This window comes from Malus domestica, chromosome 08 (assembly GCF_042453785.1).
Source record: "Malus domestica chromosome 08, GDT2T_hap1".
Taxonomy (NCBI): Eukaryota; Viridiplantae; Streptophyta; class Magnoliopsida; order Rosales; family Rosaceae; genus Malus; species Malus domestica.
In genome coordinates, this window is record NC_091668.1 from 29,802,748 (window position 1) to 29,819,798 (window position 17,051).

General features: G+C 36.4%; 1 protein-coding gene across 4 annotated transcripts; it reads left to right on the forward strand.

The window, feature by feature from the left end:
• Positions 1-678: 678 nt before the first annotated feature.
• Positions 679-15,960, forward strand: LOC103441933 (probable receptor-like protein kinase At1g11050). Of its 4 annotated transcripts, none has more exons than XM_029107385.2 (2): positions 679-2,967; positions 10,236-10,510. In XM_029107385.2, the coding sequence occupies exons 1-2, from the start codon at positions 959-961 to the stop codon at positions 10,249-10,251; spliced, it is 2,025 nt and encodes a 674-aa protein (XP_028963218.2). In that variant the 5' UTR covers positions 679-958; the 3' UTR covers positions 10,252-10,510. The 4 variants fall into 4 exon arrangements, with proteins under 4 accessions (XP_028963218.2, XP_028963217.2, XP_070682258.1 ...); XM_029107384.2 differs by lacking the exon at positions 10,236-10,510 and adding an exon at positions 9,894-10,122; XM_070826157.1 differs by lacking the exon at positions 10,236-10,510 and adding an exon at positions 3,221-3,487.
• The last annotated feature ends 1,091 nt before the right edge of the window (positions 15,961-17,051 follow it).

A 17,051-nucleotide genomic window follows, 5' to 3' on the forward strand; every position in this document is an offset into this window, starting at 1 on the left:
CACTAAAATGTTTCTATTTTTAGGTTATTTCCGAGTAAACCTAACTGTTTTATGTATTTTCATCACCCTACCCTCTCTAAAGTTTAGAAACCAATCATCTATTAATATATCCTTTATAATGTCTAATATATAAACTTTCATACGTCTATGAAGTATGAACTAAAGTTCTAAAAGGCGTTAGGTGCTAGTTCGGTGGTATATTGGAGCCTAGCCGAACTAGCGCTTAGGGTACTAGTTAGAGGCCTAACTGTTTTATGTCATATAAATAAATGTTTGTTTATACTTAAAAATACATAATTGATTAGAATACTTAAATTAAAAAAATAAAATAACATATACATCGGAGAGAGAGGATCCTCGTCGGATCGTCTTTATGAGGATCTTATAAATCATTTAATCACATCCGTTCATTGTACGGTCAATTTTTATCAGGTACTGTTTAAATTCAATTTTAAATTAAAAAATTTACAATAATTCACAAAAAGATTCGGCGGGATCCTCCTGGTACATTGGAAAGTTACATAAAACAGAGGAGGCCCACAAACAAAAACAAAGCTACGTAGAACAAAAAAAATCTACTGAAACCGCCGCCGCAACAGTGTTTAAATTAAATAATTAGTAATTAATTACCAAATCTAGTCTAATCATATTTTGTATTGGTCACGCGCCTTTTGACAGTTACCGTGACGCCAATCAAACCCAGCAGCCAGCAGAAATTAAGCAGAGGAGGTTTGACTCATCAAACCAAACCCCATCTCTCAAACTCACTGGCACAGTGGCTCAGAACTCGAACGCAGCACACCAAGCAATTCAGTTCCTTTCTCTCCCTCTAGAAACTTTTCTCTCTCTAGAAGTAGCTACACAGCAGCTTATCTTTTCCAAAACAATCACAGCCCACAACCTAAAGTTTCGGAATTTATTAGAAAGTTTGGAAATTTAGAGCAGACAAAGAGAAGAGATGATGAAGCTTGCATGTGGTTTTTGGTTGTTTCTCTCTCTACTTTGTCTCTCTACCTTATCTCCATCAACCGCAGCAGAAGCACCAGCACCAGCTCCTCCTCCCTCCACAACCAACGTAACAACAACAGCAACATGTCCCATGGATCTGAGCTATGTCCTAAGAATCCCCTTCAACTCCTCCACCTGCAAAAACTTCCAACCTCCTCCCAAAACCCCACAAATGGAGTCGGAGGACCCCACCAATAACCCCTGCTGCCAAACCCTTTTGTCCCTCTTCGGAATCTCCTTCGCGCAACGCCTCAAAGAAACCTCCCTCTTCAACCTCCCCAACCTCCCCACCTCCATTTCCTGCCTCCAAAACTACCAGTCCAAGCTCTCCTCCCTCTCCTCCCTCTCCCTCCCTCCCAATATTGTCAACTACTGCTGGGACCCTCTCCAGTTTGTCATCACCCCCAACATCTGCGCCAACATTCAGTCCACCAATGATTGGGTCTCCAAGCTCGGCCACTCCACCGTCCTCGACTCCGCCTGCCGCCCTGACCTCACCGATCTCTCCTCCTGCGGGGGCTGCGTCGACGCCGGCGTTGCCGTTCAGAAGATGCTGCTTGCCGTTGATGGTAACTCTTCTCACGGTCAGGACTGTTGGTACTTTACTATTCTTTATGCTGCTGGTATTGTCAACGAGTTTGGCCCTGAGAGTAATGGTGCTGTGAACTGTATATTTGGGTTGTCGTTTGATTCAAATACGCCTTCGTCGAAAAAGAGCAATACTGCTCTTGTTTTCGGCCTCACTGGCGCTGGAGTTGCGTTGTTTGTTATGTGTAGTTTGTTGGGATTGTACTTTTGGTATGATAGGAGGTGGAAGAACGAAGGGATGGAATCCGGTTTCGACTTGGAAGAACGAGATTCTAGGAGTAGAGTGAGACCAAACACTGGTTCAATTTGGTTCAAAATTCAGGACCTTGAGAAGGCAACTAATAACTTTTCGCAGAAGAATTTTATCGGTCGAGGTGGGTTTGGTGTTGTTTACAAGGGTGTGTTGCAGGATGGGACTACAGTTGCTGTTAAGAAAGTTATAGAATCTGATATTCAAGGGGATGCTGAGTTTTGCAATGAGGTTGAGATTATTAGCAATTTGAGGCACCGAAACCTTGTTCCGCTCAGAGGGTGTTGTATGGTCGAGGGGGAAGACAATTACGAGGAGAAAGGAAGTCACAGGTACCTTGTCTACGATTACATGCCGAATGGGAATCTAGATGATCATATCTTTATTTCTCAGTCAAGTAATTCGAGCGGAATTGAAAGGAGACCCTTGACTTGGCCTCAAAGAAAGAGCATAATATTGGATGTGGCCAAGGGTTTAGCTTATCTGCACTATGGAGTGAAGCCTGCAATATATCACAGAGATATTAAGGCGACAAACATACTCCTAGATGCAGATATGAAAGCGAGGGTGGCGGACTTTGGGCTTGCAAAACAGAGCATGGAAGGCCAGTCCCATCTCACGACTAGAGTGGCAGGGACTCACGGGTACTTAGCCCCCGAATACGCTCTTTATGGACAGCTGACTGAGAAGAGCGATGTTTATAGCTTTGGAGTGGTTATTTTGGAGATTATGTGCGGGAGGAAAGCTCTTGATTTGTCTTTGGAATCCCCTCGTGCTTTTCTGATCACAGATTGGGCTTGGTCATTGGTGAAATCTGGAAAAGCTGAGCAGGCTTTAGACTTTTCATTGGTGAAAGATGGGGATAATGCGAATTCGAATCCGAAGAGCATAATGGAGAGATATTTGCTGGTCGGCATTTTGTGTGCTCATGTAATGGTGGCTTTACGGCCTACCATTTTGGATGCCCTGAAAATGTTGGAGGGAGATATTGAGGTGCCACGGATTCCAGATAGGCCGATGCCCCTTGGTCATCCTTCAAGTTATGGCAACGACAACGGTAACACGTTCAGCATATCACCAGCTTTGAGCGGCCTAAAATTCCAAAGCGGAGACATGCTCAGGTAATCTAGAAAAAAATTTGCGATTCTATATATAGTTTGTACATGGCCTTGAAGGATGTAAATATTGGAGTAATGTTAGAAAATATGAAAATAACACAAGAATTCTATTAATAATAATCATAAAGAAATTCACAACATCAATTTATGTATGAGATTAATATAAACAACTAAAACTGACAAACTTGGAGATTGAGGCTTTGCATAAATGCAATGTTCTTAAGACAGAATTTCGCCCCTACTCTTGTGTTTGTAGTTCGGTAGGCGTCCGTCTTCCAGGATTCAACAATCTATAATCCGAAGTCAAAACATTTCAATCTTCGGACTCTAGTGAACTTCATATATTCTGTACTCTCAAGACACGACTCAGATTTTTACTAAGACATTGGAGAAAACTCTTCTCTTATTTTTTTTTAGACAGGTGGGATGCTTGAGTTCATATAGAACTCAAGCCATCCTTTTTGAAACATTATGACTGCTGCCTAAAGTTCCAACGAATATATACAACTCATGAATTTGAATTCAACTATGACACATGACTCTTATTTTTCATTCATACAAAAATTAAATGGTATAATATTAATTATATTATATAATTTTCAACAATCCCCCACATGAATGAAAAATTAGGAAGAATTTGAGAGTACAGGCGGACAAGAGATGTATCGGGAGAGGTGTCTTTTGGATTTGAACATACCCTAGTGAATATTTATTGGATTTACTTGGTGATGCAGTGGATATGGAATCTTGAACTGTTCACCGCAACATTAAACCGAGACAATAAGCAACACACATCACTAATCCTAATTTATTCTGGTTCATACGATTGTGTTCATTTTGATCCTCAACAAATTCCAGATTCATGAAAGCTTTAGAGAATTTAGCCATCTCATACTCACAGAAGCGACCCACTTCTACTCTCATATAGGTGACCACTGATTAAGAATACTTTGCAATATTCCTCTTATTTATAAGATATCATTGTCATTAAGTATAAATATACATCCTAAAATTTCTGCAAACAACACACTTCTTCCACCATAGGATTGAGGTATATAGTGTGTTAACTTCTTTGAATTATGCCCAACCAGTTTGCCTATTGAACTTAGACCATGAGATCTCCAATCAACTATGTTAGGTTTCCGTTCGGCTGATTTATTAGTTTTGTTGGCTTTAGCCTCATTCCCCTCGATGATCAACTTACTCTCTAGTCTAACCTTTAATAATTGGATCCACCACTAGGTTGACTATCATTAATGGTGTGCACAATCCATCTTATGAAATTATATTTCATACGAGAGTAGTTGTTTGACATTGTTTGAAATGTCAAGTCCTCAAAATTATATTAGGACATGCTAACACTAAGCACTTGAGTAAACTTCCCCACATTTAAGGTATTTGTAAGAAGGTCTCCAACCTTGTCATACCTTAAACATTATTTATCATAAGATATATTGCGTATTATCTCTTTTATCTTGCAAAGTACTCTTTTCAATTTAGACATTCTACTTTGTCCTATTCGACAAACCATCACAACATATGAAGTCAATATGCTTCATATCCAGATTATCCAGTACACCTCTAATTGAGGATTGATTTCCTTATGTGACTGCATGTATTTCCACTTATGTACTTTGTCACACTCCGACCCCGACATACGTCTAGGATCGACACGTTACGTCACCAAGTATCCATATATCCAACACTCTGCCTCTAGGATATGTACAAAGCATAAAATCAAGATTCGAATTGCTTAGTAATTTTCGTATACTTTATGGTTGCATCTAACCTTCTCGTTAGACTGTCTACGTACTCTAAATAGGGATTAAGTCATTCGTAGTTCACCATTCACTACACTCCGACGTTTATCACAGTACGTTCAAGCGGAAAAGCATAGCATTCCTCAATCAATTATTAGAACTTAATAAGCATGAAATTACTAGATTTAGGGCTACATAACAAACCCACTTGACAATCAAGATTTCCAGTTTATCCATCATATAAATCACTATGTTTTACATAATACTGCAATTCATAATATACAACATCTCAAGGAACAATCAAAGAAACACAATATTATTCTCTAACCGCATTGGTCAACAAGTCTAATCATAATAATAACAATCACATCTAACATCATTCCACAATCACTCCAATTAATCAATCCTAAAAATTAGAGATGCACTATGTTGACATTTAACTACATTAATTAGTCACTAAGATCACATTTCAATACACAAAATTTAATAAAGAAATTCTACATAATTCCCTACCTGGATTCCAAGTAATAACATGATAATTCTAATTTATAAACATAACGTTTACTGTGAGCAATTCCTACTCACTCAAATCTAGGGTCAAACTATCTTGGAAGTCAGCAAGAGTAGGGATTCCGGACCACTCAACGGAATCCAACCAAAATATGATCGCCTATCGAAATGTACCAAGTACAACTAATCCTCAGATCTCCTGGAATGTGTATGGTCCCCCATCGCAGATATACCAAACATGATCACCTCTGAAATACGTATGGTCTCCCATAACGGATATGCCAAGCATGACCATCCATGTACCGCTGCTACATGGTGCAATAAATTCAACACACAACCTACCCATACCTCAACCCCTATGAGTTACAACGTAGTCACCTACACCATCAACTTCTCATGGCCACCAACTAATATGTCAACCAACCATATAAGTTCTACAGAATACTTCTAATATGATTCTAGGATCACATTGTCATAACATTTATCATACTTATCATTCACATTATTAAGATAAATAAACACATATATATCACAATATGACATCCCATACGTGTAAACCAATGTATATATTCTCTAGGATAACTCACTAACCAATATAGGCCCACTAAGCCCTACATAGTCTCTAGTAATACTGATTTTAATATTTAAGATCAATTTGTAGCATATTGACCCAAAGTCAAGTCTTTATCAAAGGTAAGGTCCACAACCCTATACAAGTCAATTTGGAACATCCACCCATGGATTTCTGACCCGTAACTTCCTAAGGGTCTTTGCTAATTGCTAGAATTAGGTTGCTATCAACATTTGGTTTTACAAATTTAGAAATTCAATTTGGAAAGATCCATACGTCGGATTCCCAATCCGTCAGTTCCTATGGTCCTTAAATATTACGTACTATAATGTAGTAAGGTTTAGTCACGATCCAACGGTCGGATCGTCAAATCACAAAATGGTCAAGTGGCGTAATATTCCATCTTAGGTTCAAACTATCGAACTATATCAAATGGTTATCAAATTTGAATCAGAACATCGAATTTAACTTTAAAAGGCAGCGTCGGCTCACTGGCCACCGCACGCGCCGCCGCGGGTGGCGATTTCCGGCGAACAGAAACCCCAAATTCCAACCAACACTAAAATTCACCAAATTTTGCAAAAATGTACAACTCAAGGAGAGGAACATTTTTCATACCTGGGCCGAAGCCTAGTTCGGCCGGAAAATGGCCAGAAAATCCCTCGAACCGTCGGAAACCCCGAAAAGAGTGAGCTTCGATTCATCACCAAACGAACTCTGACGCCTTATCTAATGCTTGGGCCTTGCTCTTAGGGTTGAGAGGAGTCAATTGATGGTGGTGGTCGACCGTGGTGCTCGCAGAAACAGCGAATCGCCGCCCTGCACCCTTTAACGCCAACGGGTTCCGTTCTTCATGAAACTACGATCAAACTTCTTCGATTATGGGTGTAAATGGGAGAGGGGAAATTGGGGAAGGTTTTCTAGGTGGTAGCTCGAAGAAATTCGTCAGAAAGCTGACGGAAAATCGTTGGAAAACTCGCAGAAGTTTGACTAAACCGGGTCGGGTCGTCAGGTCCAGGGTGATCTAGTGTTTCTCTCATCTCCCTTCCCCTCCCAGCTCTCTCCTCTCATTGGTTTGCCCCTCCCTGATTGGGCAGTTCCACACCCCTTTCTCTTCTCCATCACAGCCACACACGTGGCTTCATCCCACCCATTCCTGCTTTAACAAATCTGGAGCCTTCCAGATTTAATAATTAAAGGACCATTTTGCCCTCCTCTTTGTTCGTTAATAACTCCAAATTATGTTCCATTTGTGTCCGTGCGTTCGTATCGAGACGTACTATCCAAATATGCAAAGAAATCTGGAAAATTATGGAAAGAACAAGTACGTCCACAAAGAATCACGTTTAACACAATAGGGGCAATTTCGTCCTTTTACTTATCGGATAAAATTTTATACGCCGTAAATATAAATGAGTCAAAACTACGAATATGAATACTACATATGAGATATGTAATTTTAATAGTGAAATCCGGGAACGGGATTTCACATACTTTGATTTCATATTGTAAAAAATTTAATTAGTTAGCGTCATTGAATTCATTTAGTACCTGTGGATGCTCTAAGCTATGAATAACACAAACCAATGGCTATGTACATTCAGTTTCATATGCTTACTTAATAAGCATGACCTTGTCTAATTCAATTGTGCATGCTTACTCAATAAGCCTTTTTTTCAGTGTCTCGACATTCCTTTTACGAAAGACCCCCACACTTTAACTTATTGGTTGCCATGACATTTCCCTCTTCTCGGAAATGCAGACTTCTTTAAAGTAGCATGAAAGTATGTACACTTATATTGAGGTCCACACGCTAACTATCCAAACACTGACGTTGTTCCTCGTTTAAATAATTTCAAGACTTAATCTTCTCTCAATCATGGCCTCTTTGTATGTCTATCTTCTAAACCAAATTCCAGTGCCTTTTCATCAGATGATGCCAAGCGGTGCATCGTCTCAACTACTCCAAAGACACAATTCAGTGAAAGAGGAAAGACATCTTTTGGTGGTAATAAAAGGAAATCCTTAAAACATAGCTGCATTCAAATCCAGTGCTAACATTCACAAGGCATATCATTTTAATCCATTAATATTTCTTTAGGAAATATCGGCACAACCAAACATCGAATTGCTCTGCATTTGTTCATGAATATATATGGGAAAAATCATCGTTCATGTTATCATCAGTCTCAACCAATTGGTTGGAATAGAGACCATGTAATTCATGTCCATTGAAACGTACCATGATTTACACCTCTTCATATAGAGTTGTAACTTTCAGATTGCAAAATCTGAAAGAAAACCTATATCCAAATTGCCACATAACATTCTTAATTTAATTACGGTCGTGGAAGTCATGATGCCCTTCCAACGTTTAGCAAAGAGGCAGCCCTTTCCCTTTATTCATTTGTTGGGTATAAAAGGATGTCATCTCCAGAGACACGGCAGACGGCAAAACACACCAAGCATATAACTGACACAAGGAAAAACAGTTTTCCAATTTGGAACTCCACTTTACCCCAAACAGCACCACCAGTTTGCATACTGATCATTGTATCAATTCCAATATTTCTTCAATTCACCACCAGTCCCTTCACTGGCACTTGATCTTTCTCTATTTTGTATACTGAATATACAACAAGCAACATGCATTCTGATCTAACGCTAGACTCAGCAACAAATACTCATTCTTTTTTTTTATTTCTCTGTAAAGAACACTCTGGGCATCATTCCATATGACAAATTCAAATTTTAACTTGGTGGGAACTGGTCAAAAACATCATACCCTTTCACTATCAAATGCAGATATATTTTTTTATTTATTTATTAATCTCATATGCATGGCAAATTCATTTTATAGACAATAGCCAGGACCAAGAGGTATACATATACTCATGTATGCCATAACATACATATGCAAACAATGAAAGCACGTAAATAACTGCCATGAAAGGCGAAAGACATCTTCCAGTATATATAAATCAGAAGTTCAAAAACGTATGATGCAGCTAACACTAGTATGGCAACATACAGACATTATTCTACTAATATACATCAATATGCATATAAAACTCAGCCCCACAAATCTTTCAAAGAATGATCAGAGTTTCTTCTTTTTAGCGTTTAGGGCTACATTCAATGTTATTGATTTTAACTTCTATTACTCAGAGTCATACCCAGTGCACAAGGCTCCCGCTTTACGCAGGGTCTGGAAGAGGTGAATGTCGGCTAGCCTTACCCCCATTTATGGAGAGGCTGCTCCCAAGTCATGTTCTCTAACAATGCAAGAGAAAAAGTTTTTGTCTTTAGATTGTTGGAGCAATATTAGAAAATATGAAAATAACACAAGAATTCCATTAATAATAATCATAAAGAAATTCACAACATCAATTTATGTATGAGATTATAATATAAACAACTAGAGAGAGTTAGAAAAACTGACAAACTTGGAGACTGAGGCTTGCATAAATGCAATTAATGTCCTAAAGACAGAATTTCGCCTCTACTCTTGTGCTTATAGTTTGGTAGGCGTCTGTCTCCCAAGATTCAACAATCTATAATCCAAAGTCAAAGCACTTCAATCTTCGGACTTTAGCCAACTTCATATATTCTGTACTCTCAAGACACAATTCAGATTTTTACTAAGACATTGGATAAAACTCTTCTCTTAATTTTTTTAGACAGGTGGGATGCTTGAGTTTATATAGAACTCAAGTCACCCTTTTTGAAACATTATGACTGTTGCCTAAAGTTCCAACGAACAAATACAACTCATGAATTTGAATTCAACTATAACACATGACTCTTATTTTTCATTCATACAAAAATTAAATATTATAATATTAATTATAATATATAATTTCCAACAGTAAAGAGTGAGAAACATGTTCATGGAAGACCCTCCAATCCATGAGTTCATTCAAGTCAGACAAATTTAAAGCTATACTACGAGCTCAAAAATCCGAGTTAGGAATTAAGCCGGCTAGTGTAGGATCATACGTGTTTCTTTCTGTTTGATAAAGATGTAACTTCTTGTGGTGTTATTATGTTTACCAAACTATATGGTTTGCGCTTAACATTGTAAACAGCGCAAATGAAGACGTAGACAACGGTATAAGCAAACGGTATTATTTGAATTGAACCAGCTACTCTGGAAGAACAGATTGACTCGAGAAGTTGGATTTGAAATCATCATGAATTTGGAAGTTTTATGTGGAAATGAATCTAATGAGAACTCAAATCTTTGTTGAAGCTATACTTTCATGCATTGTTCCGTTCTATCTTATCACGGGTTTGTTTCTTTTATGTGTTTCGTTCTCTCTTTCTCTCTCTCTCGTAAGTTGTAACCAAGCTGCAATTATATTTATCTTGTATTCGATAACTGTATTTTTCGATTGAAGTAGCGTCAGTGATGTCTTTGCCCACAACAGGTTTAACAGAGAGTGAAGCACTTGATGGGGTTTGAGTCCTTGGAAGATTCCTACATATCTTACGTTTTTATTAGTTTCAAGATTGTACGTACATAGGTTTTGGTGAAATTTTGATTTATACTTGTATAGTAACAGTAAGGGAAATAGTAAATACCTATCAGCTTGTAACTATAGCCGCAGGAAATATTATTTGTTTTGTTTTTCTTGCTTGTAGTACGTTTTTGTGGGCAACTTGTAACTCAAGCGGTTAATGTCCAATGACGGCTTTGCCACCACTCTCATAATATTTCTTAATTCTGTAAGAAGTGACTGGAAAGTACATAATGATTTTAAAATTGGACATTGTTCTGCAAAATTAATGAATTGAATTTGGACTTTACAATCTCAATTTTCCATTTGGATTGTTTTTGACAATTTTCTTATATTAAAACCATGAACCCTCTGCCTCTTAGCGAGAAGCCATGAGTATTATGATGGAAAATTAAGAGATTTGTAAAGTCAGTGGCCAAATGGTGACAATAGCCCCAAATATCATTCATTTTTACTTCTCACACTGTCACACACCCCTCAATCCTCCATTGTCGGATCGAATAAATTGAAAAAAAAACAATGATAAAAAATTAACAAAAGTGTGTGAGGTAAAAATCAGTCTGCAATTAACACTATCCTTTATTTTTAGTTTTAATCTAACTACTTATCAATAAAAGGTAGCTTTCAATTTAGGTGCCTCAAACTCCTATCTGCTAGACTGAACATCTATAGCCCATAGATTTTTTATTTAGAAAACTTCATTTTAATCCTTAAAAAAGATGAGTTTTAGATTATAACCATATGTAAGATTAAAATCTAATTTTAGTCCCTAGCACATTTAATCATATCATTTATTAGTTGTATTTTGATGTTTTATTTTATCCTTTTATTTTTATTTTAATGTATTAATTACATTTAAATTTAATTTTTATTTCATTCATCATAATATATTTTAATGTCTACATTTAGGCAACTAATTTTTTTATAATATATATTCCGATAACAATTTTGTATGTTCTTTATTTAGGTACATTAATACATTTAAATATTTTAGTATATCCATCGGTACAAACATGTAGTTACATTGATTCAATATAATCCATTTCGGTCAATATAATGTATTACGTTACGTACACTTTGGTACACACATTTGAGTATTGACTTTTAGGTACATTAATTCAATTATTATATTTCGGTAAATACATTTAGGTACATACATTTTGGTATTGATATTTAGGTACATACATTTTTGGTATTGACATTTAGGTACATACATTTCGGTATTGACATTTAGGTACATTAATTCAATATAATACATTTCGGTACATACATTTAGGTTCATTATAATATATTTCGGTACAATCATGTAGGTACAAATATTTCGGTACAAAAAACTCAATTTTAAATATTTTGGCACAATCATTTCTAAACACTTATGTAATTATATATTTTTGTATCACAAATTTTTTTAAATATTTTCTCATTTACATTCATTTCTAATTAAAAAAAAACTAAATATGTGCATATTAATAAAATTAAAATTTAATATGGAGAGATTAAATAAAAATACACATTAAATAACAAAAATTGAATGTAAATTTTGATAAAAGTACACTCAAAGGATTAAATTGATTATTTAATCTAGCACCAGGTTTTTTTTTAATTTTAATCTTTTGCAAGGATTAATGTTCAAAAATCCCTTTTTTATTCAAAATTGTTTTACAATTCACATGCCACGTGTACTATAAAAACTTTAATACTAAACTACTTGATTTTACCAATTAACTATAAAATCTCTAGTGGTTATGATTCAGTATTCAATTTCAACTGAAATTTCTTTACAATTTTATTTTATTTTTTAATCGAATTTCTTTACAATTTTTAACAACAAATTGACATACAAATTTATTGTCGTTGTCTCCTTCTCTTCCATAAGGATATGCATGTATGTTTGGTCTCATTTATAAAGAAATGCAGCTTGGATTATATCGATCGAGCCGCAGACAAATGTACATGATTGAAAGGAGGAATAGATCAAGAGCAACTAATATAATTCTAAATAATAATAGATAATACCCACTATCTTAATTTTTATGGCATATACGTTACATTAATAAAAAGCGCATACGAAATGCAAGACTCGGACTACCAGTTCCAGTTGTTATGTTTCAAATCAAATATATGATCTAACCGCCGCCAATCACCGGTGAAACCAAGGTGTCCACGTACATAACCGTCTCTTCGTACCTAGCCGGCAATTCTCCAACATCAGAAATCTTCCTCTTTCTCTTCCTTACGCATATATAATACCAAGTCACCTTGACTCGATTGCATCAAAACTGCACCATCGTCTTCCATATGAAAATATAGGATTCAACCACTTCACGTTTGGAGGGAAAATCTCCGGTCGGATTTTCTCAAAAATAGTCCAAGATTGATCCACCCCATATTCCCTCATCACCCATATGGTAAGGCTAGCCTCCTCCAAGTCAGGACGATTTGTGGAAGTATAGCAGGAAGTGTAAAAGAAGAGACGATTTCCAATAGTCCCCACTCCCCCGCCATCCCCATATGTCCTTTATGCCTAATAAAGGAAAACGAATGAAATTTCTCCTGTGCGAAATCAAAGGATACGATTCTTGTTCTCATATAACCTGTTTCATCTTCATTCCAATCCTCATCTTCATTCCCATCCTCATCTTCATAACAATAATACTCATGCCAATGTAGAGCTCCATTTAAGAAGCACCCTCGATCATGAATATCTAACGAGGCAACCTCCAGGCCGAGGGGATCTTCAACACTCTTCCATGAACCCGTTTTGAGTGCGAAGATTGCAACCAATTCACAACCGTTAGGATTTTGACCGCCCAAAAGGACCTTGTAGTCTTGAGTGATGGAATCATAGCTGAATCCATAATAAAACGGGTTGTAATGAAACCAATCAATGTCTGGTAACTTACGGGCTGTTCTGGTACTAGGGTTCCACAAGAGAAGCCTTATGTTTACATAGCATAGTAGTCACGAGGTGGCCGAGGCCAGTCAAGTAGTAGGCAGATGAGGCCATTGGAAGAACCCACAAGGGATGAACTGTAGACACTAGTATCAAATGCAAATTCATCTTCAAGGTCTCTACGGCTGCTTAGTATTGCTGATGATGCGGCTGCTGAGGTGGAGGCGCCGCCAACATTCTTCTTCAGTGATTGGTAGTCAGTGAGTTGGGGAAATCGAAAGGGGATTGGTGGCCAGTCATGGGGAAGTGGATAGGGGTGTTTAAAGAGAATCAGGACATTCTTGTTATTGTCATTGGTATGTGCTCGGTGCTTGGCGACGAACTGGTAAGTAGAGATTAAGTCGCGCCATGACTTGCATACACAACGGAATCGAATGAGAGATACGACCGGTAGCCATGAAAGTATCTCGACGAATATATCGTCGTTGCTGGAGGAGAAGATCGGCAATTCTCCATCATCACTCGCCATAATATAATAGAAAACGAATGGCTGAATATACTTCAAATCGTACCTATTGATCGTTAGGGTTATAATATATACACACACAGATATGCCATATCTCTCAAGGAAAGGAAGAATACAAATCCTACTCCGGCCAAATATAGGAGTCCTAATATATATATATATATATATACAACTTAATGATTTATATTAGACCAAATATAAAATTGAAAATTTTTTTTCACCTCTTGAGAGCCTCCCGGTTCCAGAACATCTCATCGATCCTCTTCAATTTCCTCATCAAGTAACTTAGTCACCCTGAAAAATCGTAAAAAAAAAAAAAAAAAAAAAACGTAAATTCTCAGATATTGAGTCCCAAATTTTGATCCTTGTCGAAGGAATCGGTTAATTTCATTACCTCTTCCTTCATTGGAACGAGATGTCCGATCGAGAAACACAGCGGACGGCTTATCCTTGGGGATCTCCATGGAAAATCGAGAGAGATTTCAAGGACAAAACTGCAAAAATGGATTCGGTTTTGGATGAGCCGGATGTACTGGTCGACGAGAAGAAGGTTTTAAATCTTATATCTGAAAACCACGTAGCATGTAAAGATGGCGCTACTCTGCTATAAAAAGAATGACTTATGAAGGGTTGATTAGGGTTTTAGGTTTCAAAGGGAAGAAAGAGACTTGTATGGGGTGATTTTTGGTAATCAGTAGCATGTAAAGATGGCGCATCATTGATATCTATGCCCACAACAGGTATGAATCCTTGGAAGATTCCTACATCTCTAACGTTTAATATTAGTTCAAGAACGTACGTTCATAGGTTTTGGTGAAATTTTTATTTATATTTGTATAGTAATATTAGGGTATCAGCTTGTAACTGTAACCGCAGGAAATGTTTGTTGTTTCGTTTTCCCTGCTTGTAGTACGTTTTTGTGGACAACTTGCAACTCGAGTGGTTAATGCCAAGTGAGGGCCTTGCCACCACTCCTTCATGTTTCCTAATCCTGGAAGAAGTGACCAGAAAGTACAGAGTGATTTAAAAATAGAGAAATTAGGTTCACATCCTTCTTTTTCTACTTCATTGATTAAAATCTCATTCATTTATATTTATGGCTAAATTTTTTATCATATATTTTTATTTTTAGTTTGTACCTATTTTTAATTTGTACCAATTTTTTTTTCATTTTTAATTTGTACCCATATATTAGTTTCTTTTTGTGCCCATATTTTTTAAAGTTTTATTTGTGTTTGTACCTATGTGTATACCGTCACGTGACATTGTATATTTAATCAATGATAGAAAATTACATATGGTATATTTATGTTTTATGCCTAAACTTTGTATCATATATTTATATTTTTAGTTTGTACCCACTTTTAATTTGCAACAATTTTTTTTAAATTTGTAGTATTTTCTTTTTAGTTTTATTTTGTACCCATGTATTAATTTTTTTTAGGGCCTATATTTTTTAAAAATTCATTTGTACTCATAATTTTTTAATCTTTTATCTGTACCCTAATTTATTTATAATGTACACATTCTTCTTTATTAATTTACCACTTTGTTATATGTGAAATGTACCATTTTTTTTGTAAAATGTACCAATTTTTTTAACACTATGGATACATTCTTTTGTCATTTATTATTTCTTATTTTTACATAGTTTTTATCCATTTATTCAATCAAAATGTTTGAATTTTTTATTGTAACCGTTTCTAATAGTATTATAATGAGGAATTTTAAATTTAAAGGATTATAAATCTCATAAAATATCAAACAATTAATGTCAAAACTATAAAAATATAAATATTAATTGTAATGTAATGAGGTGTATAAAGTCGAGGGACTTTAATCAAACTTTGAATACCATTAAGGTTTTAGTCAAAGAATGTTAAGGATTAGGGACCGCATCCTAAGTATCCCTTAAAAAATAGGACCTAAAATATTAAAACCATGAACCCTCTGCCTCCTAGTAAGAGAAGCCACGAATTCCAGGTAGGTCGATGCCCCTTGCCCTTGGCCATCCTTCAAGTTATGGCAATGGCAATGGTAACACGTTCAGCATATCACCAGCTTTGAGCGGCCCAAAATTACAAAGCGGAGACATGCTCAGGTAATCTAGAAAAAAAATTGCGATTCTATATATAGTTTGTACATTGCCTTGAAGGATGTAAAGAGTGAGAAGCATGTTCGTGGAAGACCCTCCAATCCATGAGTTCATTCAAGGTACTGTGGTTGAGAATATTGTGAATATTACATACAAGAAGTCATAGACAAATTTAAAAGCTACACTACGAGCTCAAAAAATCCGAGGTTAGGAATTAAGCCGGCTAGTGTAGGATCATACGTGTTTCTTTGTGTTTGATAAGGATGTAAATTGTTGCGGTGTTATTATGTTTACCAAACTATATAAATGGTTTGAGGCTTGACATTGTAAATAGAAAATGAAGATCTAGATAGCGGTATAAGCAAACAGTATTATTTGAACTGAACCAGCTAATCCAGAAAAACAGATCGACTCAAGAAGTTGGATTCGAAATCATCATGAATTTGGAAGTTTAATGTGGAAATGAATCTAATGAGAAATCAACTCTTTATTGAAGCTATATTTTCATGCATTGTTCCGTTCTATCTTATCATGGGTTCTTTTCTTTTATGTGTTGTGTTCTTTCTCTCGTAACCAAGCTGCAACACGTATTTTTATCTTGTACTCGATAACTGTATTTTTCGATTGAAGTAGCATCATTGATGTCTATGACCACAACAGGTTTAACGGAGGGTGAAGCACTTGATGGGGTTTGAGTCCTTGGAAGATTCCTACATCGCTTACGTTTTTATTAGTCTCTCTCTCTCTTAACCAAGCTGCAATATGTATAGTTATTTTGTATTCGATGACTGTATTTTTCAATTGAAGTAGCATAATTGATGTTTATGCCCACAACAGGTTTAACAGAGCGTGAAACACATGATGGGGTTTGAGTCCTTGGAAGATTCCTACATCTCTAAAAGGGCGACCCCAACCAACAAGTCTCTCTCGCCTTGCGAGGGTTGGGGGTGAAAATCTAGTATCTCTAACGTTTTTATTAGTTCGAAACCATAGGTACGTAAGTTTTGGTGAATTTTGACTTATTTGTATAGTAATAGTAAGGTAAATAGTAAATACCTATCAGCTTGTAACTGTAGCCGCGGGAAATATTTGTTGCTTTGTTTTCCTTGCTTGTACTACATTTTTGTGGACAACTTGTAACTCAACTAGCTAATGTTCATTCACGGCCTTGCCGCCACTTCCGTCGTATTTCCTAATGCTCTAAGAAGTAAT